Consider the following 26,410-nt stretch of genomic DNA (forward strand, 5'->3'; position numbering starts at 1 on the left):
ATGGACAGTGTTTTGTTTTGTGATCGAGTTTTTTAAAACTTTTGTTCCAAGCATGTGAGCTCATTTGAACAAACACCATTGAAAGCTATCTTACTGCTGGACAATGCAACCACTCACTCTGATGGCTCACCTTCCAAGGTGACTCAAACTTCTGGGTTTTTTTCTCCCTCCAAATGTAACCTCTCTTGTGCAGCCTATGGACCAAGGCGTCCTGGAAAGTCTAAAACAGCGCTATCAACGGGATCTTCTTAATCGACTACTGATGTCTGATGAAGCAGCTAAGAACAAAGGAAATATGGTGCAGCGCTGGAAAAAAAAAATGTATCAAGGAAGCTGTATACGGGGTTGCAGAAGCATGGGAAGACATCTCCAGGTCAACCTTACAAAAATTGTAGAAAAATCTGTGGCCTGAAGTTATTGCTGACATTCAGAACAATGACCTTGCAGCTGCAACAACAGCACTGGCAGCTGAAGAAGAGACCAGTGCATTTGTGGATCTTCTCCACAGACTTCCTGGCTGCACAGAAGTCGACAAAGATGATGTTGCAGATTGGCTTGAAAATGATACTAACTACCTTGGCCATCCCTTATTGGATGATGCCAAAATCATACAGACTGTACTACATGCTGACAGCGACTGTGTATCTGAAGAGCCTGCTGAGGAAGGATTGATGGAAAAAAATTCTCACTGTGATGCTGCAATAGCAGGAAACCTCTTCCTTCAGTACGTAGAGCAACAGCCTGATACCGACCCCTCTGAACTGCTGATGATGAAGCAACTCCATGACCACACAATGAAGAAGAGAACCTCTCATCTAAAACAACACAAACTGTCAGATTTTTTTCTAGCTATTATAAATGTGAGTGCTGCTGTACCTACCATTGTGGTATGTACTGTACTTTCTGCATATTATGTGTTGTGGTTACCATTAGTATTGCTGTTGTTGCAACTTAAAATGATCATTTCTGCATTTTAAAAAACTGGTACTCTTTTCTAGAATTAATGTTTGTGTATGCTGTAAATAAGGAAGGGGGAGTCTGTTTTTAATGCTTTGTGATTATCATTTCTGCATTTTTTTTAAATTGTACTCTTTGTGATATGTGTACATAAGCTAAATAGAGATGGTAACTTGTGTAACATTAAACAGACTTTGTAGACCAATGTTTATCAAGCTAGTGGTCACAGGACGGGTTTAGGGGGTTGCAAGTATAGAGCCAATATTAGGGGGTGGCAAGCAAGGCAATTGCTTGGGACCTCATGCCACAGCAGGCCCTGGGAAGCTAAGTTACATGCTTCAGCCCCAGGTGCGGGGTTCCAGCTGTCAGCAGCGGGCGGTGAGGTGCGGGGGTCGGGCTGTCAGTTGTAATTTAAAATCTGATCCCAGCCTGTAATAATTCAATAGTTAAAATTTTCTAGAAGTGATGTCTTAGGCAAGACCTGACTCAAGTGGTCTAGGGGGAAAAAAAGGTTTTAAATGTCCTAACCATTTCCTAATCCTGCAGGGTTGCTCCTCCTAACTTCAGAAAATCAAATACTGGGTGACTTGATCACACACTTCCACTCCTTATTACAGTTATACTGATCGAGTTAGGGCACAGAAACAATACCATGTGGCTAAGGTGACTACTTGCACAGCAGTAAAAGTGAATAACAAATACAGGCAGTGAACAACTTTCAAAGAGCTCATTTCAAAGAGCAAAAAAATTTCAGCCTCAATAGTTTGAACAATTATGAATAACAAATGAAACTCTGAACAATTCACAAACAGGAAAAAAAAAAAGGCAAAATGTGGACAAATTGTTCACAATGAATAGTTTGACTATCTCTACTCTTGGTGCATTACTTCTAGAGCCAGTCGGAAAAACTTTGATGGAACCATATTGCATTGGAATATGCAGTTCTGTTGAACTTCAAACATGTCGCAAAATCAGGTTGATTTTACCACTGTTTCGTTTCAGAAGAAAAATGTGGAAAAAAGTTCCGACAATAGTGAGATGTCCCATTTCAACATTTTTGGAACAAAATCTTTAGATTTTTTGTTTTGAAATTACCTTGTTTTAATTTTTTAAAAATGTTATAATACAAAATAGCCAATGTTGCAAAGTTTCGATTCCATCAAAATGAAATGTTTTCATTGACCCAAAACAGTTTTTTTTTTTTTGAGTTTTCCTTTGTGGAGAATTATAAAATTTTCAGTTTTCATTATGATTTGGAACAAAGCCAAACTTTGAAATCCTTTACAAAATGGAACCTGCATCTTCCACACACAGCTCTAATTACTACCTTTATGACTAGAGATGGAACTGAGCTGCAAACTTTGGATCCACACCCAAAGTCTTCTGACAATCAGATGGGGTGAAATCCACCCTTTTTGATTTAGAATTCTGTGAAGATTTGTGCCTGCTGTATGTTTGGGTCAAGATCCAAATATTTCTGTAATTTGAGGGTTTTTGGATCCAGGATTTTGGTTCAGATCAATTTTCGCTTATTACATTAGTGTGTTTCTGCTGCTAGTGAAAGAGGAAATTTTTCTTTTAGTGCACTGTTGGAGAATTCCCAGGGATTATTGTGCATCAGTGATATATATTGTTGTGTAAAAGGGGAATTGTGAGGATACCGGGGGGTTGCTGAGAGAGAGAGAGAGGCCCCGTGCACTGGGGCCATGCTGCTGAAGAATAGGAGAGAGTAAGAGAACTGGGGGCAGTGGCAGGACTGAGAGAAATGTCATCTCATTTCACTTCACTGCCTACTTCTGACAGCACAGAGCTTTCAGCTGTGGAACAGAAAGTGAGTTATTAATGGAGAACAACTCAGGCGTGGTCTATACTAGCAACTTGCGTTAGTATAACTATGTTGTTCTGGGGTGTGGAAAATCCATACTCCTGAGCGACGCAGTTATAGTGACCTAACTCCCAGGGTAGACAGCACTATGTCAATGGGAGAGCTTCTGCCGTTGACAAAGCTACTGCCTCTCGGGGTGGTGGAGTACCTACACTGTCGATGTAGATCGTGTCTCCACTAAGTGCTACAGCGGCGCAGCTGCATCAGTGTAGCTACATTGCTGTAGCATTTTAAGTGTAAACAAGCCCTCAATGTTGGAAAAAGTTGCTACAGTGCAGTGTACAGTGCAGCTCACAATTCTAATACAGGTAGGCCCTACTTCTGCTCCCCCTGAAAGTGGGCAGCATTTGGTCTACACCATCACTCACCACTTGGCTCCAGTCTTTACTTATTTTCGGGAGCTGGTTATCCCATTAGCTGTTGTATTTTTACAGCAGATAGAGACTATTTTTAAGCTCTGCTATTAAGAAATCTAAACTTGTTCAAGACAATTTTTTGCTACCTGCATATCCTGTATTTCTGTTACATCTTGTAACATTGTGTGTTTACTTACAGATATCTAGTAGATGAAATTAAGAAAAGAGAAGGATTCCAGCTTCTGTTGGAGGTACGTGACTATAGAACTGAGTTTGTGTTTTTGTCAAATGTCCGTCTGTATTTTGGGTGCATATTTAAATAAACTTTGTAAATTGCTGATGCACAGAAGTGTTAAACCACATCATATTGTCCATATTTCACATAGTCTGTCCATTTCCCTTGCTTCTGGGGTTGTGTAGGTATTGGGACGTATGGCTTGAGTAATCCCCTTGTATGGCAGTTGGTAGGGTTGCAAAAGGACCACCCATCCTAGAGCTATGGCTAAGAACTAGAGCTGGTTGGAATTTTTCAGTTAAAACTTTTGTCCTGAAAGTGGACTCTTCTTCATTTAACCCCCCACCCTGTGCACCGTTTCCCCTGCACTCCCAAATTTCCAGGGCAGAACAACTGGATCTTTTCAACCAGCTCTACTGATAACTTCTTTTTCCCTTCCAATTTACTCCATGGCAAAGTAAATTGATGAAGATCCTGTTTGCAGAGAATGTGCTGAGTAGCAGGGATCTCGGCTCCTGCCCCTGCTCAGCTCTTTGGCCAATGAGATCAGCACCTGGGGACATCGACGAGGGGAGTCTATTTAGAGGAAGCACCTGGGGACATCGACGAGGGGAGTCTATTTAGAGGATGTGTGTGTGTGTGTGTGTGTGTGTGTAAGTGAAAGGCAGCAATGGGAGAAGGAGCAGAGTAGGCAGGAAGATGGAGAATAACAGGATGGCAGAGGCATAGGGGGAGAAAAAAGGGACAGGAGGAGGAAGGGAGCAGCAGACCCATGCAGAGCAACGGGGTGGAAAGAGAACTAAAAAAAAACAAAAAAACAAAAACAAGTGAATTGTTTAAAATTGAAATGTGGGTTTATATTTGTGCTGCTTTTTTGCTGATTATCCATTAACTATCATGGTTGGAGTGGAAGTGGAAAGAAATTCTAAACAAATTTTTCCCAGTAAACTTCTGCTAATTTGGAAAGAGCACAAAGGTGCGGGTGGGGGAGGATTATCCTGGGTAATAAGGTTTTTTGGCTTGTCTCAAGCCTGTTTGAGTGGCAAGGTGTTCTGGAACTTGTAGTCCAGAAGAACTGGTAGGAATTGTAAACAACTTGGCAGCAATGTGTGCTGGGAAAGGGAAGGCAGAGATGTAAAAGAGCTCAGGGAAGAGGTCCAATCTGATGTGGGGTCCTCTACAGAGTGAAAAACCTGGAGAGAGCAGCCATAGCTGCTGGTGAGCCTCTCCAGTGCCGGGGTGCAGGAGTATGGGTGGGACTTGCAGAAAGTAGCCAAGGAGGGGCTGTGGGAAGGAGGAACGGATGGGAAGAGGCCTGCAGAAGAATAAGAACCCTAAGGAGGAGTAAGCTGCCCATTTGGGAAAAGGCTGCCAGTGACCCAGAAGTGTCAGTCCTGCACCAAGGGTGAGGGTTTTAGGTTTGTGCAAGGAAGCCCATGAAGGAAACTACCTGGGGCAAAAGAGCCTGATGGCGGGATTGGGCAATTGTTTATTGTTTAGAGGCCCCAGGCTGGGACTTCTAGAGAAGGTGGGAGAAAAGCTTTGCCCTCACTCGCTGCATGAAGGGGTAAGATAGTTCAGGCCCTGAGGAAGGGACTGGAAGCTATGTGAAAAATGGCTAAGTGGAGCCAGTTTTTCTTAGACTTCTGTTGACTCTGGAAAAGGTAAGAGTTTTTCTCACATAGTCAGAGGGTTAACCTACCCAGTGAATGAAGGGAAACTGAGTCACGGCTGCATCTGATGAAGGGAAGTTAAGCCACGGACTGCGTGCACCCTCTGCCCTGAAACAGAATTGAGATTAAAACCCCATATTAGTCAGCTAGAGCTTCAGCTCATGAGGAAACTACTATATGTCCAGGGCTTGATCCATTCCTATTGGAGAAATCTGAGACTTTTAGAGCTGAACTTAATTTCATTCTTTGGCAGCAGGTGGCAAGTCTGCTGATCTCGTCCTGCTGATAATGATATTCTCCTTGATGATCAAATAATGTATTAAATGCAGTTTAAAGTGAGTCAGCAACTATAAATAGTTCCCAGTGCCCTTTCATGAAAGAATTTGGCATGGTCTAGGTAGTCTCCACGTGCTTTGGAGGAGGTCTGGAACTACCAGCAGCGTTTGCACTGGGGCAAAATGATGGTGTGATCTAGCTATCTTCTTCCCTATTTCAATATTTGTTCCTTCTTTTTCAGCCAGCATCAGTGAGAACTGTGGGTATAGTAGGGTTTAGTAGTGGGGAGGTATGTTCTAATCCTCTCCATCCTTTGCCCCCCCTCAAGTAGAGCACTGAATTGCAAAGACATGACAGGTCACTGTTAAGGAGGTGGAGTTTTTTGGGGAAGTTTGAACAGAACTGGGATGCATTAACTGTTTCTCTGGATGGTACTATGTGTCCTTCATTTGTCCCAGAAGAGACTGGGCTGAATCTGTAGGGGCCTATTGGGAAAATTTGTGAATCCTACATGCAGAAGCCTCATAAATATGAAGTGTCCTAATTTTAACCAACTGTGAATGGTCATTGTTGATGTTGGGAGACTCACAGCAAGCTCTGAATTGAGCATAAAACCTAAGAGAGATACTTGGGAGCGGGGTGGAGAAGTAGAGTCTTCCTTTGTTCCACAGTCACGTTCAGAAATTTTGAGAGACTGTCTCCTGGGCAGGACTTGTACATCACCTCAAGGAGTTTGGGACTCTTATTAAACGCATGGAATTCTGGCATCAGGTCCATCATTATACCGTATGAGTACCAGGCGGTCAAAAAAATTGCCATTACAAGGGTTTTTTAAATGGTTTTCTGAAACCAAATTTTTCTGATTTTTTTTTTTTGTGCATTATTATTGAAATAATACAAAATTGTTGAAATTTTGATGAAATTGATGAAATTTCAATTTTTTTACTTGAAATTAAAAATTAAGGAAAAATCAAAATTTAAGTTTTAATTTTGAAATTTTGCTAAAATGCCCACCTTCTCTCTGCTTCCCTTCCCTCTTCCTTTTTTCCACTGGAAAAGGAAGGTGTGTGTGTGTGTGTGTGTGTGTGTGTGTGTGTGTGTGTGTAAAACCTTGAAGACTCCCCTTCCCGTCCGGGATGGGGAAAGCAGGGGTGGGTGTAGGCATTGTATAAGAGTAAAGGGGGTGAAAAAATATAAAAGTCAGCAGTTGCGGTTTTTTACTATGGCAACTAAACAAAAGCACCTTCAATCTGGTGAGGTTTTTTTGATGAAACTTTCTCAAGCTCAAATGTTTTAGCTGAAAAATTTCACAGAAATATAATAGAACTTTTTGACCCGCTCTCGTGAATATGACGTGACATGAGAGAGAAATAAGCAATCATTTTTTCTCTTACTCAGCCAGAGTATGCGAACATTTGCTTTTGGTACATTCCATCAAGCTTAAGAAAAATGGAGGAAGGACCTGAGTTCTGGAAGAAGCTCCATCAGGTGGGTAGTACACATATGGCTTACTGGTTTATTATGATTATCCCTTCTGCCAGGGAAGAAGGAGAACTAGCTCCTGGATGTGCCCACCATTAACCCATCAATAGAATGTTATTTAATCCTTAAATAGATGTTAGTAGGATTTCTAAGTTTATTATGCTCTCTATTTAGACAAGGCTAATTAAGTTTCTTTCTTAATGTAACAAAAGCAGATATTACGCAAGTATTCAGTTTACTATCAAAACTGTTAGACGATGGAGTTGAGAGAAGAGAAACAGTATTGTCTGTATCTCTTGTCTAGACAGAGCATTCATTACCTATTTCATACACTTAACATTGTCCTTGGGACTTGTCTTGCATTATCAATGGATATTGTAAGGGAAGATGTGCTTAAGAATACATTTCTGATGTTAAGCAACCCATAAAAGGAAGTAGGACTAGAATGGAAAAAAAGTAACTTTTGGTAACTTTTGTCGCTCTTATGGAAAATTACTAATATTTTGAAAATGTACTAAATTCCTTGATCAGAGTAAATTAACTAAAGAGGAGCCAACAGTTAAGATTAATTAGAAAAGTAATGGAAACTGGGATATCTGTGTATTCTTGACTAAGAAACTCTGCCACAAAGTGAGCCTAGCTGATTGTTGGTGGGTGGCTTGTTCTGCTTTTCCTTTTAACATACATTAAACTAGGCAGTAGAATTTCAAGGTGGAATGAGGATATGTAAATCCTAGACACAGCTAGGAAATCTTTTCTGCAGAGCCCAGCTCTTCTCCCAATGGTGCTCACAACACAAAAAGACCCCCTTTGAATTAAAGCAGGATACTTCTGTCTTTTGGGATGAGATCTTCTCTCCTCCAAATATATTATTCTTTAAAAAAAAATAAAAAAAGGAAGAAAAAAAAAAGAAAAGAAAAAGTATTACCTAACATTTTTACAAGCCCCATAAGCAAAAATGGGTCAGGTACTCAGCTGGTAAAAGTCAGCAGAGCTCCATTGACTGCAACAGAGCTATGCTGTTTTACATCAGCTGAGGATCTGGCCCATGGTCCCTGCACCAAGAAGCTTATAAAGTACATTAGGTGCTCTATGGCCCCAAGCGGGGGAGGGGGGGGGAAAGAGAGGTTTCCATATTCCGTATCGCAAGACGCCGCTCATGTTGGGTCAGATCATGAGGACCCCTTAACGCAAGATGCTTCCTCTCCCCTCCATACACAACTGTCAATGGCCTATCACTGTAACAGTGCCTGTGCCCTCCGTGAGCAAGACTCTGAAAACGGGGCAGGGAGGAGCATAGAAGAGGGGAGGTGATGGCCCCCCACCTTTCTCTGTGCCCACTTGTGTAGAAGGGCTGGTGCACTAGGGAGGAGGGAAGGGGTAGAGATGGAATAGAGTGAGCACCTTAAGGCACACAGAGAATGCCTTCCTGAGTCTCCCCAGTGCTTCCCGTGGAGCAGTGCAGCTCCACGCACCACCTATCAGGGCTGTGGTGTAAATACCGCAACATATCCCATTCTGTTAGCTTTGTTAAGTTAGCTTTTATAAGGTTGGAACGGGACTGTGCATCCCAGTAGAAAGTGGGTTGTAAGAAAGGATTTGAAGGAAAGAAAGGGAGTTTCTGTACAAAGGAAGGGAAGAGTGTTTTCCTTCGCCTTCCCAATAATCCAGGGAGCAGCTATGTGGTTATTTTATTTCTCCATCCCCAACAATGCGGGGGGGGAGGCAAATGTGGGACACAAAGTGCAACAAAGACACTCAATGAGAGAGAGAAGCAGAAAAGAATATAGCTGAAAGATTCGAACACCTGGGGGTTAATGTCTTTAACATAGTATAATTTAGTTCCATGATTCATTGTTGATTTAAATAATTTACAATAATTAATCTAATAATTAATACTAAACTAATTAGTGAAAAGGTGGAAGAAAAGAGGGTAGTAAGGAGTGCAATCCTTGCCAAGAGGCTTAAGACCTAGATAGCTGAAGATTTAAGAGGCTTGTTGCATCATGTCATCATAATTCAGTGTGGGGATGTATACGATTTCCTTCTTAACTGCTGGCACTTCCTGAATATCTTCATTATTTCACTAAAACGAACATTAAAAAAAATTAATTTACAATATCTTTTCATACCATACTTAAACACAGTAAATTATTTCATTTAGACAAAGATCAGTCATCTACTTTTTTGATGATCTGCAAGTCTGTGAATAATTAAGTGAGGATGTATGTTAGAAATTCCTTGTGCAGGTCACTGATTTATTACACTGCATAATCAGCAATAGAACTCAGAATTATACATGATTTTCTAAGGTTATTTAAGTTTAGTGCTTGTGAAAGATGCTAAGCTAACAGCACTGGGACCATATACTCAGCCTTGCTAAGGGGACTTTGTGCCATTAGAGTGGTGCAAAGTAACCTTAAAGCTTACCTGCACGTTGGCTTTACTCCAGATTTCATGGCCCACGTGGTGCAGGGCATGAGTCAGGACTGGCTGAGGTCATGGCGTGATCTGATTTTGATGTCACAGCTATTGTTGTCCTGCACAACCTGTTATCTCTCTCAAAGCATTTTTCCGTTTAATGCTTACTGTAAATTTGTACAGAATATAAAACTAGAATGCAGGCTCCTATAAATGCAAAAATTTGTGTGTGGGTGGGGGAGGGGGGGGAGGGGGAATGGACTTGCTATACCACTAGAAGCAGATATGATACTGTCAACAGTAGATCTTCATCGGAGTATATACTGGGGCATTTTAAAGAGCAGAAGACAATGAAGGTGGAGGGGAAAAATAAGGTTGCCAGACATTAGTAATGTAGTGAAATGGGCTTTATTTGGAGCATTCAGCACTTTACCATAAAAGACTAAAATATTTTCAAGCTTACAGTAGCAACTAGGGGTCCCATTGAAAACCAGGGCCTCATTGTGCTAGGACCTGTACACATGCACAGTGTGAGAGAGTCATTGCTCTAAAGAGCTTATATCACCTAAAACGCCTCTTGAATTCCTGGCACACAGCACAAACTCCAGAGCAAAAATGGATTCAAACCAAATGCTTTAAAACAAGATTCTGAAAAAGTAAAAGAAGATGATAGGAGGGATTTCTTTCTTGGGCTTATAAAAAAAAAAAATAAGTGGCGTGTCCTGGTAAATGGGAAGCTTTTGTTACAATCAAATAGGAAATTAGTGTGGATCTCTGTATGCTTCTCACTGCAAAATAAAGGAAATTGCTTCTAACCTGGAATTGATGCAGCTCATTGGATAAAGTGACAAGCCTTGAATAGCTTTGTTAGTACCGTACATGCCCCCTGGTGGTTTTTTTCTGCTCATTCTTTTATGAATGCACTGTAAATAGGTATGATTTTAAAACAAAGGGAGCAAATGGAATATATAGAGCTAATTAAAGACATGATAAAGAAAGAAAACTGAAAACTGTGATGCTCCCTACCATATGGGAAGGGGAGGGAAAGGAAAGTGGAAATTTAAACCCAGCCCCCTCTACACTTCAAATGGTATCATTTCATAACTACAGGTATCCATGTGCATTTTTGTTCATAGAGGGGTCAGGTTCTGCACCCCCCCCCCCCCCCCCGCTCTGTTTGCAGGGCCCCAGCAGCACAGAGGAAGGAAACTGGTTCCATCACTGTAGCTGGGGATTACTGCTGCATGAGAGAATCCCCACAAGGCATTGAGATTTCATAGCTGGTTCCTGGTCATGCCACCCCTGCAGCCTCCTGTCCAGGGCCATGTTGGGGTGGAGAAGGGGTTTGTCAGGGGTGCAGCTGGAGCATGTTGCTCTCCAGATCTCCTCTATTGACCAATGACATTGCCAGCTAGTATATTTTAGAGGAGATTGCAGGCTGGTCCAAACTCTGCTGGGCCTGGGACAAGCATAAAACCAGCACCAAGAAAAGGTAGTAGTAACTTTCTTCTGGTTGATTCCCTATTCTACTGGCCCATTGGAATCTGTGCTCAGAAGAGGATATGGGCCATAATTTTATGTGTTCATGTAGGATGAAATTTATCCCAGTGCAGAGGACCAAAGGAACATACTAGACACCAGGTAAGCCCAGAAAGCCGGATTTAAGTGATGTAATTGACCATGTGGTGGGTCCTTTGCACTGGGGTGAATTTCATCTGTATTGTATTTCTGAACAATATATGTTCACGCATCATATTCCTGTCATGTCTGTACGGCTTCTATACAAAATTATTTTAGTTCTGATACTGGCCTTTTAGTCTGAAAGTTTATTTGGATTTTGCCTTTTTGTGTTTGGATGCTGTCCTTTATAGGATTTTTTGGTCAAGTTTTACAAAAATTAGTTTGATTATATTTCAATGACCAGAAGGCAAAGCATTTTATGAGTGTAAGATACTTTTTCTGCACTCGTATGTAGCTGTGCTATAAAACCTAAACCTTGGTGTGTTATTTCCCCCTTTATCCAGACTAACTCCTTCCCACCCCTACCCACCTTTTAGAGAAAAACATGTTTCTGGTTAGCGGATAGCGAGGTTGGTAAAAGAGCCTATCACATGAGTAGTGTTCTGATACATTTATAGACTGAAAAGTTGTCTATCAATGCAGAAACGTAAGGGGGTTGAAATAGGGTTGCCTTGGCAACTTCCGAGTCTTGTAGTATTAATCAAATATAAATCAAGGGTCCAATTCTGCACACCCAAAATATCCATTGACTGCAATAGGAGTTTTGAGTGGGCAAGAAATGCAAGACCTAGAATAGTCTGGATGACTAGTATTTGCCCCTTCATTATTTATCTTAGGACAGCAAAAAATTAATGGCACAGTTCACAGCTGCTACATTAAACAAGAGGGCCAAGTTTTTGCACAGCCAAATGGCCCCTTGGTATCACTGTGAGTTTTGTCTGCATATGGGATGCAGGATTTGGGCTCAGAGTTTCTCTTTTACCCCATCACTCTCTTTACATTACTTTACATTTCCCTTTTCCTCATTAAGAAATTTGACTTTAAAAATGTGTACTTCGGGAGAGTAGGTGTTGCAGTCCTGATTCTGTAAACTCTTGTTTACATGAGTAATTCTTAATCTCAGCAAAGTCTCATGGGCTGTAGAATCAGTCTGTGTGAGCCAAAGAGTCCTTATATAAGGACTCATCCAATTTCCATTAAAATAAATGGAGAGATTTGCACTGAAATCCATGGGAGTGGGATTGGCCCGACAGTCATAGCTATGATGGATTGGGAGATGCTCTGTAATAATTTATTAATACTGTTTGTCGGGCTGTTTTCTGCATGACTATAATAACTTAATGCAACTGGAGAATGTCTTCAAAAACGGGCAGGTAAGGAAAGACTGGCTCAAGATAAGCCACCCCTTTGCTTGAGAATTGTTAAGGGACAATGCCAGGACTACTAGCTTTAAAGAGTATGTCTACACTTGAAGGGTAACATTGCCGGCGGTTACATTGCTGCTCAGACCTACTTCTCTGCAGCCAACTCTTCCCCTGTTCCTGGTACTGAGACTCACCAGACCTTGTATGCATTGCTGCTGTGCTTGTGCTTGTTCTTTTATAAACTCTTGTGGACGCTTCTGCTGCTCAGCCTTCCACGCAAGGAGGGACTGTCGTTCCACCTAGTAGGATGCCAGGAACAATTGCATAGCCTTCTGCATCTCCATTTGTTGCTCCACTAACCATAGTAGTGTCTGCTCCATCACCCAAATGCTGTCTCTTTGCACCGGCTTTCCCTATCTAGTCCTCTGTCACTACAGCTGGGGGAATCACAATCCTGGACAACCCCCCATGTGTAACAGGGGCCAGTCTCCACTCCTGTCCTCTTCCCTTAGAAACCACACAGGTTCCACCGGGTGTGCTCTCAGTGAAACTTTGTCAGTTTCTCTTCACCAGTATCACCACAGTCCCATGCCTATATACAATATTAGCCAAGCTTTAGGCCCTCTCAGCAGGACCTGAGGGCAGAGAGGTCTCCCCAGTCTGAGGCCCCTGAATGACTAGACTCAGCTAGCCCTGTTCCTCCCTCTTCTGACCCCCTCCACTTCCTTCCTGTGCCTGCTTTATCAGCCCTGGACTGATGGGTCCAACTGATGGGTCCCACCAGCCTGATCAGATAATTACCCCCAATCAGCTTCTCCTGGGGCACTAATTAGCATCTAAGTGACCAGAGTGCAGGCTCCCCTAATCACTCCCTGCACTCTGTCACAGTCTTCGATTGTGGCAAAACCCATCATGGCCAAAATGGTCATGGAAGAGGGACCAGAAAGGAAGGAAAACAATTAGGGAGGATGGAGACAAAGAGGAAATTAAAACACCAAGGTTGGGGAGAATGGCAGAAACAAAGTGAAAGACTGAACCCTCTAGGGCGGAGCTATAGCGTATAACAAGACTGGGACTTTTGTGGTGTGGGGGGGAGGGATAAACCACTGCAGAAGGCATTGCTTCCACTTGGCCTGGGCCTTCTAAATCTTCTATGCAGCCTTAGTAAAACCTCAAAAGGCCCAATTCATTCATACTTCCATTCCAGATGTTGAAAGGACACTTCCACAGCACATGAAATACTGTTTGCAGATTGATATTTTTTTTTTTAAAAAAAGCATTGAATTAAAATAAACCCTCTGGATTTCAAAATATCTCAGTGTGGACAGCTTTTATGGGGGTGTTTCCTGGGAGAAAGAGGGTAAAGAGCCTTTTTTTTTTTTTTTTTTCCCAAACTGAAGGACCATAGACTCCAAGGATGCTGGGGCTTGGTAGGGCTGGATTCTTCATTTCCCTGCACTTTGTGCCATTCCAAATTGTGTTGCCTGATGGGAAAGGCACCTCAAGCTGTGGACTGGCATTCTCCTGTGGCTGGCTTCTCTCTAAGGGCTTGTCTTCACGTACAGTGCAACAATGGGGCAGATGCATTGATGCAGCTGGGCCTCTGTAGTGAAGGCGCTGCTGCGCCGATGGGAGAGCTTCTCTTGTCAGCGTAGTTAATCCACCTCCTGTTGATATAGCGCTGTCTACGTGGGGGGTCAGGTCAGTATAACTACATTGCTAAGCGGTGTGGATTTTTCACACCCCTGAGCGATATAGTTATGCCAGGATAGGTCTGCAGTGTAGGCCTGGCCTAAATAAAAACAAAATAGTCTTTTGCGTCAATTTGAAGTGGGTGCAGCATTTTACCAGGTCTGAACAATAGAATTTTGCCCTCCCTTTACTCACGGGTAGAAGTAAGGAAGAAGAAAATCTGTCTCCACGTCTGTCCCAGATAAGTGAGTTCTCAGACAGTCTTTGTCTCTTCGTATAGGAAATGAGGCCATGGTAGAAAGCCTGTGACACGCTTTTCTGAGCCATGATATCCTCCGTCAGTGTGTTTATGTTGACGAAGAGTTAGAAAGGTAGACTGTCTAAGCATTCTAATAAGGAAATAGTGATTTTGATTCACCAGCTCAGTTACTCCATTGCTTTCAGTAGTTACAGTGGTGTAAAACTGGAGAGCCACAGTGGTAATCAGGCTGGGAGTATTAGGAGTTATTTGAGGAATGGAGAGAAAATAGTCACGAGCAGAATCTGCTGAAAAGAGGAACAAAGAAGAAATTGGCATGTCCTGGATTAACCAGCCCTCTCTACCATGCAAGTTGAATGGTGCAACACCACCCAGCCAGAAAATAGACTGAATTTTTTTAAAAATTGCTAGTGCTGACACTATTTAAAGAGCATCGGAAACTAGTGGAAATTTAGGCTGAATGTGTGTCATTAGCTAATCCTGAGCACACCCTTGAGAGTTAGGTAATTAATGAGGTAGTATTTTACCAATGAGGAAACTGAGGCAAAGAGATTAAGTAGTTCGCTCCATAGATGGAGCGGGGTTAGAATGTGAGTTCCTGACTCCTACCCCTGCATGCATGCATTTACTGATTCATCATAATTGTTTCAAAATAGCTCAATAATAGCAACTCTTGGACATGTTTTGCCATATTCAGCCGCATTCCAGAATCCGTTCGCTATTGCTGTAGAGATTAAATGGAACAAAAATTACATGTTTTGCCACAGATTCCAGGAGGCTTTCAGGAATTGCTCATCACACTTTTCAGATATGATGATTTTTATCAGACTTATCTAGAATAAACATTACTGTTCTTGAAATGACGGTGGTAGAACTAGGTTAGGAGTAATGGTGACTCTCTAGTGGCACTGAGTTAAACCTCAATTTTTAGAAAAAGATGTTGGATTATTACATCTCCTGCATTTGCCAGTTTCTCTCTGATAAGCATAGTCAACGTCTTACTACTTATTTTACTGTCAGCTACTTAAACCTCCGCCCCCCCCCCCCCCCCAAAAAAAAAAACTAGGGCTCCCAGGCAGCAGAGGATTTTGTGTCAGCAGTATGATTTTTGCAGAAAGTAATTTTTTTGTCATTCCTGCCCTATTTACCATCAAATATCTTCAATTCTGAGGCTTACGTATTAGCCAGTGCATGGTGATACACTCTGCATAATCGGTCAGCTTCAGTTAGTGTGTCTGGATCCCTGACTCCATCCGGCCCCTTTGAACAAACAGCATAATTTTTGCTCTGCTTAAATCTGAGTACTTACTTTCTACTCCTTCATTCCCTTTTGAAGTTTTAAAATATCAGTTGGTATTTAATATGATCTTTTATACCTGCTCTAGTGGGTTTTTTCCCCCCGGGAAGATGGATTCCAAGGTTCAACAAGAGGTTAATTTTGTGTTACTTAGTTCTATTTACTTCTGTACGGTGCTATACGCTTCTTTTATAAAGTGTCATTGTGTTCGTGCATCTCTGTGCACCTCTTCATTATGCAGTGTCTTTCTCCATGCTGTACACACATTAATAACCAATGATGGAAGAAAAACAAGTTTGAGTTACATGCTGAACTCCAAACTGCAGTTATTTTGAATGTGTCACAGAAAATGTTTAATGGACTAGGGATCAAAATGAAACCTGATATACATCACAGGAGAACTCAATAATTGAAGCATCCCAAGAATGTCTAAGTAATTGGAATCTTGAGCTCGCTAGAAGCTTTGTTCATTGTGCCCAGATTTTACCTGACTAAAGGCCTTTTCTTCTCTTTTAACAAATATAGATCAGATTTTAATGCACAGAATTAATGGCTACAGCTTGCATTGTGCCATCTCCAGCCATGCTCATCCCTGATTGTTCAGAGGAAGGAGACCAGATCCTCTGCCCCCAATATATTGATGATGGAGAAATCCCTTCCTGGTCAGCTGAAGCCCTGAAGCATGAACTTTTAGGAACATAAGACACAAACCAAAAGTGAGCCCCAGGGGTGCTGAGCCCTGCCCCTACCATCTCAAGTAACCCCATCATATAATCACACCCATACATTTGTCCAGCTCTCTTAAAACTAATTAAGTTGTTTGCCCTCATAACTACTGTTGGGAGGCTGTTCCAGAACACCCCCTGAAGGTTAGAAACCTTCTAATTTCCAGCCTGAATTTGTTCATGGCCAATTTATACCCATTTGTTCTTGTGCCAATGTTGTCCTTTAGCTTAAGTAGCTCATCACTCTCACTAGTATTTAGTCCGCCCTGATGTATTTACAAAGAGCAATCATCTCTCTTCTCAGCCTTATTTTTGCTAGGCTAAATGAGACTTGGTGTTTTTGTCTGCTTTGATAAGAGAGGCTCTCCATTCCCCAATAATCCTAGTAGCTCTTCGCTGGACCTGTTTTAGTTTCGAATGTTTTTTTCTTGAACATGGGTGACTTGAATTGTATGCAGTATTCATAAGGCCTTGTCAGTACCTTGCCTTATTATTGTTCTGGATGCTGGGGATTTGAGAAGAGGCACATAGGAAACTGAACATGTCCTTTGCTCAGCACTTCTGCATTGACTCCTCAAGAGGGGGAGCCTGGCGGGGTATCTGGGGCATGAAACTGGGTCTTCAGTTACATGTGTCCAATAGTTATAGTTCTGGGTCTGCTTAGGCAGTGTGGCCCCTTTCTCAGTCCAGGAAATCAAAGAGCAGTTAGAGGGGTTGCAGAGATGCCCAGCTCTCTGCTTGTGGATTGGGGAGTGGATTCCATTCCCCCAACTGTCCTGTAGTCCCCACACAGAAATTCTGCCTACTGACAAGCATGCATGTCTGGAGGTGGGAGGGGAAAGGGGCTGAACTTCACTGAGGGAGTTTTTTAAAGAGGATAAGTGAAGAATAAATGCTATCTTGAAACAGTTTGAATTAGAGAGAGGATTCATAGACTGAGGAGGTAAATGCGACAATGATGATGATTCTGGGTGAACACCTTTTTTTGGGTCAGTGTAACCCTTATTTTCTGTACTTGAATTATCTGCAAACACACTGTGACTTACTGATTTGTTCACTGTTCACAATTGCTCAACAGATATTTTTTGACAACAAAGCCTGTGGCTTTTCAACTGTTGGATGCGATTATTCCTTCTAAAATTTAACATTCAATATTTCAACTTTGAGGAGCTTAAATGGGACTTAAGTGATGCCTGGACCTTGTGTAGCCTTTCTGCACAGGGTAGATTTCATCCACAGTGAAAAAGCAAACATGGCTGAAGCAAAATTGTAATTAGCAGTCACTTAACTGTTAGTGAATAATTTTCCTCACAAGGATTACAAAGTGTCTGTGTAATACAGATTGCAATGGTCTTTGTTTGCACAGTTTAAAGGCAGTTTCTCTTACTGCCGGTGTATGGTAACAGGAGTGTCTTCGGTTATGTAAAATATTTATGAAGTTACTTAAATGTCAGAAGTAATAATTGTTGTAAATCACAATCTTATAAATGAGTAATGAACACTGGGTTGTCTATTGGTATCGGCTTTTTGAACAAACCTTTTCCACAAGAATAGAGGTTGTCTCTGGTTACAAACCTTTTCACCATATTAGTGTAGTCATTAATACTGCGCTGTAGTGTTCATTCCCATTTATACTAGGGATGTAAAATGTTAGCTGCATAAGCAGTAGTCTTACCGGTTAAGTCTGGCCTTAACTGTTAACCCTGGGCTGGCGGGCTGGCCGGCCCCAGTGGCCCGGATCTGGCCGCCCAGTCCGTCAACCCCAGTGGCCCTACGCTGTCTGCCCAGTCTGCTGACCCCAGCTGCCCTGCACCACCTGGCCGGAGTGCTGGAGCAGTGCCTCCAGAGCAGCGCTCCCTGGCTAGAGCAGGCCCAGCGGCACCAGTTGGATCGGCCCCAGCCGCTTAATCAGTTAACCATTTAAATGAAATATTTTTAATCATTTCAGTGGTTAACTTTTTAAACCGTGTTTACACCCCTAATTTATACCTAACCACTCCATTGCTACCCGGTCAGCTCAGCTGATTGTACCATTCCTGTCCAGGGTAACCGGCACCAGCTGTGTGCTGTAAGTGCCTGGTGCATCCTAGCATTCTGCTGGTTTCAGTGTAAAGTTAATGAATGATGACAATGTGCCCGGTGTGGTGGAATGTCAGTGATGAAAGAAGTAATTACACGTTGATGAGCTGGACAATTTATCTTCTCCTGGGTAGAAGCCGTGAGGTTCTTTCACTCGTAAACATGGAAGCCCTCGGGTCATCTGTTTGCCAGAGGACCAGACTGGACTCCCTTTTGGAGCTTCTCCTTAATCATCCAGAAAACAGTGACTGTTTAACCATATGAATGTTCCCTTTGGTTTTTCCCACCTCTTAGGGGGGATCTGCCATGCTAGCCCAGAAAGTGAGACAAAGTTGGGCTAATTTTGCCCCTAGTAACTCCTTTGGGGGACTCCATTACACCAGGGATGAACTTGGTCCTGGAAATGGAACCTGTTGCTCACGACCAGTACTGCAGAACACTGGCACTAGGTTGCAAGACTCAGTTCTGTTATGGGGAATTTTTGAAAGAGATGGCAAAAATATACCCAAGTTACTCATATAATGGGAACGATGGTTTAACTAGATATTACATAAAGGCTGCCAATATAAAGGTATGGCTAGATTGCTGCTTTAAGCCACTGTGTGGAGAGTATGCTGAGAGACCACGAAGAAGTAGTGGGTTCTGGAAGCATTCTGCCTGAGCAGCCAAAGAGTGCCTCTGGGAACTATTGCGGAGCAAATACTGGAACAAAGCTCATCTTCCACCTTTATTTCATTGTTGAAAATTTGTATCTACTTGGAATGTGTGTGGCTTCATTTTGCAGCTGGAAGGTCTTGTTATGCCTTTCTCTGCTAGATTGAACAGCCCTTTAGTACCTAATATTTTCTCCCCATGAAGGTACTGATGCACTGTAACGAAGTCACCACTCAATCCTCTTTTTGGTAAGCTAAACTTATAGAGCACTTTAAGTCTCGTTGTGAGGCATTGTCGCCAGCTCTTGAATCAATTTTGTGGCTCTTGTCTGCACCCTCTCCAATTTTTCAACATCCTTTTTAAAAATCTGGATACCTGAACTGGACACAGTATTCTAGCATGCCCTCTTCCCTACTTCTACTCTCTTCTCCCCTCTTTATACATCCAAGGATCACATTCACCTTTTTTGCCACAGCATCATGTAGGGACCTCATGTTGAGTTGTTTGTCCATTCTGACCCCTAGATTCTTTTCAAAGTCCCTTCTTACCAGGACACAGTCCTCTATTCTGTAGTATGGCCTGCATGCCGCCTTCTTAGATGTAACCTTTGCATTTGGCTGTATTAAAAAGCAATTTGTTTCAAGGAGCAGAGCTTACCAAGAGATTCAGATCACGCTGTCTGACTGCACTGGCCTCCTCATTATTTGCCACTCCACCAATCTTCGTGTCACCCACAAATTACATCAGCAGAGATTTTATATTTATTTCCAGCTAATTGGTGAAAATGTTGAATAGTGTTGGGCCTGGTACCGAATTCCATGGAACCTCATTAGAAAGACCCTCATTCAATGATGCCTCCCCATTGACCATCACTTTTTGAAATCTTTATTTAGTCAGGTCTTAATCCATTTAGCGGGTAATTTATTGAAATTGTGTAATGCTAATTTTAATCCTGTTTGTTTTTAAATCAGAATGTCTTGTGGTAATAAGTCAAAAGCCTTAAGACTATGGGCTAGGTTTACAAAGGTACTGAGGTGTCTAATGCTAAGATTTAGGAGCCTAAGTACTGTTTTTAGGCACAACTAAGATTCACAAAACTCCTGCTTGGCTAATGCCTAAGCCTGGAGGTGCTTAAACTCATGCTGTCCCTACGTTTTTGGAATAAAAGTTTGGTAGGTGCCTATATTTTTGCCTTTGCCAGATGAGGAGAAGGGCTTTGAATGGACATCTGCCACCTCTTCAGTGAGTTCCCTAACCACTGGGCTATAGAGTCATTCTAACTCTTTTGTTGGTCCAATTAATATGTCATTATTCAGTTATTTAATTAAAGTGGAACAACTTCAGGAGGCGAGATTTAGGGAGACCCACATCAGAATATCCCATAGCTTGGTGGTTAGAGCGCTCACCTGAAAGGTGGCTGTTCCCTATTTAAATCCATTCTCATCAGGCAGAGGGGGGACTTGAATCAGTGCTCTTTCACATCCCCAAAGGTCATAAGGGAGGTCCTCATCCTCCTTTCTGCCCTCCCTCACAACTGTTTTGTGTGGAGGTAGGTGGCTTCTGAGCACACTTACCAGCGCAGACCCCACTGTGAGTTAGACACAGGCGCGCCCATATTTCCCAGTTAATGAATCGCTGGCAGAGATATGCATGGCCCTGTTGCCTGGTCTTAGTCATCTATCTCTGTGAGAGGGGTGGGGCTTAGCACACCCCTCCGGTTTCCATCTCCTATTGGCTAGCTTAGATGGCTCCTCGCCTAGTGTGCTGCTTTGTGGATCGCATTCTAATGTGCCTGTCTCTCCCCATTCATTGTTTAGAGCCTAGGTGCTCTTCTCAGGCTTTGTAAATCACAGTGGTGTTCCTGTGATTTTTTTTTTCTAGGTGCCTAAAAGTTAGGCACTGCAACACTCAGCATCAGAACACCTAAGGGCCAGATTTTTAAAGGTGTTTAGGCATTGGTTAATAAAGTACAACAAACTTGTTATATCATCAGAGAATGAAATCAAGTTGATTTGACAAGACCTGTTTTCCATAAAACCATGTTGACTGGTATTAATTAAATAGCTATCATTTAATTTGTAATTGAATCCCATATCAGACTTTCCATTGTTTTGCCTGGGACTGATGTCAGGCTAACTGGCCTGTAGTTGCCTGAATCATCCCACTTGCCCTTTTTAAAATAGTGGCACAACATTAGCACTCTTCAGTCTTACAGAATTTCTTCAGTATTCCAAGATCTATTAAACATTAACATCAATTTAATGTTTAACAATGGGCCAGAGATCTCCTCGGTCTGCTCTTTTCAGACTCCTGGGTGAAAGTTGTCTGGGCCTGCTAAGTTTAAAATGTTTATCTCTAGTAGATGATGTTCTTTAACGTCCTCCTTAGTTACTAATGGACTGGAAAGTACTTTCTCATCCTCTAACTGCTAGTCAAGTGACTAATTCATCATTTTTGGTCATAGTGAGGTCCCAATAGGTACCTAGGGTTGGGTGCAATACCTTGTGTTCTATACTGTGACTCAGACAAAGGTAGAACAAGGAGCTACACAAAACTTGGCAGCTCTTCCTGGGATGGGTGCATGCTGGAGAGTGTTTGGGGGTGCCAAGTAATGAGTGATATGGTGGGAGGTGCTGGAGGTATCTGGGGTGGGGGATGACAGTGGGTTGTAGTGATAGATGGCTGGGTTGGCAGCAGTATTAGTATTTCTTTGGGGAAGAGGGATGCAGCAGCAATTGCAGGGCTTTCCTGCAATCTGGCTGGATGTGTGGCATCTCAGCTGGGTTGTGGAAATTCATGTCCTCCGTCAACCCTGCAAGCAGGCTTCTGTTTTGTGAATCTGGTTCTTTTTATAAACAACACTAACCTTGAAATTTCTAAACCATACCTTATGGAATCTGATGAGGTTCAATAAGGATAAGTGCAGGGTCCTGCACTTAGGACGGAAGAACCCAATGCACAGCTACAGACTAGGGACCGAATGGCTAGGCAGCAGTTCTGCAGAAAAGGACCTAGGGGTGACAGTGGACGAGAAGCTGGATATGAGTCAGCAGTGTGCCCTTGTTGCCAAGAAGGCCAATGGCATTTTGGGATGTATAAGTAGGGGCATAGCGAGCAGATCGAGGGACGTGATCGTTCCCCTCTATTCGACATTGGTGAGGCCTCATCTGGAGTACTGTGTCCAGTTTTGGGCCCCACACTTCAAGAAGGATGTGGATAAATTGGAGAGAGTCCAGCGAAGGGCAACAAAAATGATTAGGGGACTGGAACACATGAGTTATGAGGAGAGGCTGAGGGAGCTGGGATTGTTTAGCCTGCAGAAGAGAAGAATGAGGGGGGATTTGATAGCTGCTTTCAACTACCTGAAAGGGGGTTCCAAAGAGGATGGCTCTAGACTGTTCTCAATGGTAGCAGATGACAGAACGAGGAGTAATGGTCTCAAGTTGCAGTGGGGGAGGTTTAAATTGGATATTAGGAAAAACTTTTTCACTAAGAGGGTGGTGAAACACTGGAATGCGTTACCTAGGGAGGTGGTAGAATCTCCTTCCTTAGAGGTTTTTAAGGTCAGGCTTGACAAAGCCCTGGCTGGGATGATTTAACTGGGAATTGGTCCTGCTTTGAGCAGGGGGTTGGACTAGATGACCTTCTGGGGTCCCTTCCAACCCTGATATTCTATGATTCTATGATTCTATGGAAAATTCCATATCCCTTGCTTGAGCTTCCCAGTGAAGCATTCTCTCAGTTGTGATTCATTTTTCATGCCAGTTAAAAGCTGGTAAAGGACTTAAACGGCTTTAGTGCTTGGGCATTCAATATGTATTGAAATCTATGCTGAATCTTAACAGCTAGACTTGTTTTCAGAATGCAGCCATTCTGATACATAAACAGTACCACTGTAACTGTACATAGAGCCACACATGCATTTTTAACCCTGCAAAATTCTGCTCAACAAATATCTGAAGCCATAGCAGGTAGTGAACTAGTAAGACCATTAGGGGGCACCAGAACAACAGGAATAGGTTTGAGCTACTAATTAGCATACACACTGTTAATGTCTGCTGGGTGCAGTCATGCAAAATCTACTGCTAAAAAGAAAAAAAAAAAATTCTCTTCAGTTTTTATATGAACATAATTTTCACCGATGTGTCCACAGTGTGCTGTTTTCTGAGGAGACAAGCTGCTGTTAGGGAAGATCCTACAGTATGTGTGAATTTTCTCCAACCTTCCAAGGAGCAATTGCTGCTATCCTTTTTTTATAATATGTAATTTTATACAGAGTATTAAGATTTAGAATAGAAAGTATATATTTACTTTGAATGTAGTTATCACTGAGAGGTTGGTGTTCAATGAAATGTGAAAGCATGTTTGTAAAGATATACAATCCTATATTCAACATAGCATGTATATCCACTGAGAACTGAATCCACAAATGTTTGAGAAACTAGTATATACTTTTAACTGAAGACATTTGAACTGTCAGTCATCCAAGGAAGAAACTACTCAGCCTTTGTGAAGACTTAAAAGGATACACGGAGAGGTCCCTTATGACCAATTGCTATGTATGGCTTTCAGCCTGAGTAGATGGTTAGAGCCCTGAAAATCTGTGAATATCTGCTTTATATCCGGCAATATCTTAATCTGCGGACGCGATTGCGGTTGTTTTTAACATTTTTGCAGATTGGATGTGGATCCAATTTTGGTATCCATGCAGGGCTCTCTTAGTGAGGTAGGGGGCTGGTGCAGATGCAAATGCGAATGTGGATAGATGTATATAAAAAGGTGGAGTGCAGATCATGGGTCGGATACAAGTAAATTATCACAGATGTGGATCCAAATTTTTGCATCTGCCCAGGGCTCTACAGATGGTCTGTAATTATTCCCTTTGTGGCCATGGGGAACTGACATGACATGGCATCTAATAGGAAGCAGGGAGGTAAGTACTCCCTGACTTGGGGTATCTGTGGATCAGGAGCTCTGGAAGCTGCTTTTTTATATGGAAAGATATCCGTATCCTTCTTTCAGCCATTCTTGGTTCACTGCAGGGCAGAGGCCTTGAGCATTGTATTGCAACTTCTTGGGATATTCCTTCTCGATTTTTGACCAAAGTTTTGGACTACTATATTGTTGTTCAACATTGGTATCTAGTACCATAATACTGTAGGTGAACTTGGTGCTTTGTACAGGGAATTGGAACAATCAGAAGAAGCTGTGCCCTGAAAGAATATACCCCAGTTTTCATGTTGAGCCCAGTACATCCTGAGACAGGACTTTGAAGAGTTCAGTGCATGCTGTGTGAACCCTCATTCAGAGCCAGCATGATCAAAGGAGCTCTTAGGTAATGATTTTGCCACTGAGTTTCAGTGCTTTGATTGATGTAAGGAGTCCCTGGTAATAGGTTTTCTGAAGGGAGTGGCCACTGGCCAGAACCTAGACCTACTTAGCCAACGCAGTCCAGGGTTAGCCAAGCTTGCCTGACTCATCTACATCACTGCTAAGCCTAAAGCTGCCAGGGACTGTCACAGTGAAATTGCTCAGAGGTCCTTTATCAGGTTTGTTGTGTTACTGACCCACCGACTGTGAGATAGTGTCTCTGATGCACAGATAAGCATTATAGATGATGTGAAGCACAAAAAGGACACACATTTTTGATAGTAAAAACACCCAACAGAATGGATTTTGGAAGTGAAAAATATATCAAATAATATATATTTCCAGTAGAATTTTGAGCAAACATCGTATAATGAGCAAGGAATGTAGCAAAGAGATTAGAAAATAAGATCATTGCAGAACATCTGGCTTTCATCAGACAACCGTGGCCATTTGGAAATTCCTGCTCTTTCAAGCTTACTCAGTCTTTTGTTGAGGGTTAATTTAAAACAATATAAAGAACTGTACTGTTGCTTAATTCCAAATCAGGAAGTCACTCCCTACATTCATGCAATTCTTTAATTCACTCACTAGATGGAGATCAAAAGCAATCCAAGTTGTTAGTCTCCTCTCCTTCCCTAAATTACCACTGCCACAGCAGAAAATGAAAATACATGATACTATTTTCCTTGACAAGCTTTTAAACTTTTTTTTTCCGTCCCAGAATGATTAATCTTTTTTCCAGAATCTTCTTAGAGAGTAAAGAAGAAGCAAGGAGTTTGAAAGGTGCTGTGGAATTGGTACATCATTACGATATTGTTACTGCAATTATCAAGTTATTTGATAAAACCAAGGAAATGCTTCTGCCACTGTCATTACCAGATATCCATGAAATGTCTCATGACTTAAACTGGCATCAGATTAGTGTCTTTGCCACAATCAAGGAATTCAAATATACCAGTTTCCATTTAATTGCAAAAGCCTGAAATCCAGTCTCTGACTACAGAAATCTACTATCATGTGATAAAATATGTAGTACTAGGTAATGAGAGGAAATGTGAAGTTCTGTTCAGAAAGTTTGAGGGTGGATTTTGGTAAGACTCAAACTGAACTGATGAGAAACATTTTATACTGCCAGATCCAAAATTATAAAAACTATCCCTATAATAATTCTCATCCCTGTGTCTTGAGAGCATTGCCAGTTTCTAAGGGAAAGAATGTAAGACGAATTTTAGATTTATATAACTGGAAAATGTGTTTTATAACAGAGAATCAGCCAAAGACTTTCCTTTTGGTAAAAGCTGGAAAATAACTTTCAGGTTTAGAGCTTGTGGAAGGAGTTCTGTGTGATGGCGGGGGGAAGACTAATAAATACTGTCAACCATTGAAAATATCTAGAAAAGGTCAATGAATACTGTGCATGTGTGGTTCCCTTCAGGAAAACGCACAACATTCTGGACTGTAAGATCAAGAGGGCTACCTTATGGCCTCCACTACAGCCCCAATGTGCCTCTTGAGAGGAACAGAGAACCCATAAAATTCCGCTAAATGGGAAGCTGGGAATTCCTCTCAGAGTGGCTAAGAGTTGGTGTAAACAGCTCTGTATAACTCTGATGTGCTGGAGATGAGAGTGGGTGTGGCAGTGGCTGAAATGTAGTGGTCTCCTGTCATCCCTCATTTGTGTAACAATCCCTGAGAGGATGTTAGTGTGTGCCATTGAACTGGGACTTTTCTATGCTATTTTAGCAGGATTATTTCCTGGCCATTTTTATTGCAGTTCTTGGAACAGGTGTGTTGAATCATTTTATGTAACTTTGAGCAGTTCTGAGGCTGCTCTAAATTAGCTTGCATGCTGAGCATAATTCTGGTACAGCTGAGGATCTAGTCCAGAAACTTACTGAATGGATGGCATTTACATCTTCAGAATAAACTGAATCATAATCATAATCTCTGGAAAGGCCAGCAATTAAGACAAGGTTTGTACAGGGAGATCAGTGACATAGGTGAATTGGCTGTGCAGCGTGATAGAGGTAACTGATAAGTATCCACTCACAGATGATTGCAGAATTTAAAAATAAATAAAAGGAAACTGGGATGTGTATAGAAAATATTTTTAAAGTGGAGATCTATGTATAGGAAATACAGTGTCAAGCAAGATTCCAAGCTG

The 26,410-nt window shown here is 42.0% G+C and overlaps 1 protein-coding gene across 3 annotated transcripts in view; it reads left to right on the top strand.

Moving 5' to 3' along the window:
* Nucleotides 1–26,410, top strand: part of GADL1 (glutamate decarboxylase like 1) — a 109,033-nt gene that overhangs the window by 58,797 nt on the left and 23,826 nt on the right. For 2 of the 3 annotated variants that reach the window (XM_073333370.1, XM_073333371.1), the window contains exons 13-14: nt 3,398–3,449; nt 6,781–6,870. In XM_073333370.1, coding sequence (XP_073189471.1) covers nt 3,398–3,449; nt 6,781–6,870 — 142 coding nt within the window. Of the gene's footprint in view, nt 1–3,397; nt 3,450–6,780; nt 6,871–15,943; nt 16,122–26,410 lie in introns of those variants that run through there. The other variant, XM_073333372.1, reaches the window with a different exon arrangement.

This window comes from Lepidochelys kempii, chromosome 2, assembly GCF_965140265.1.
Source record: "Lepidochelys kempii isolate rLepKem1 chromosome 2, rLepKem1.hap2, whole genome shotgun sequence".
Taxonomy (NCBI): Eukaryota; Metazoa; Chordata; order Testudines; family Cheloniidae; genus Lepidochelys; species Lepidochelys kempii.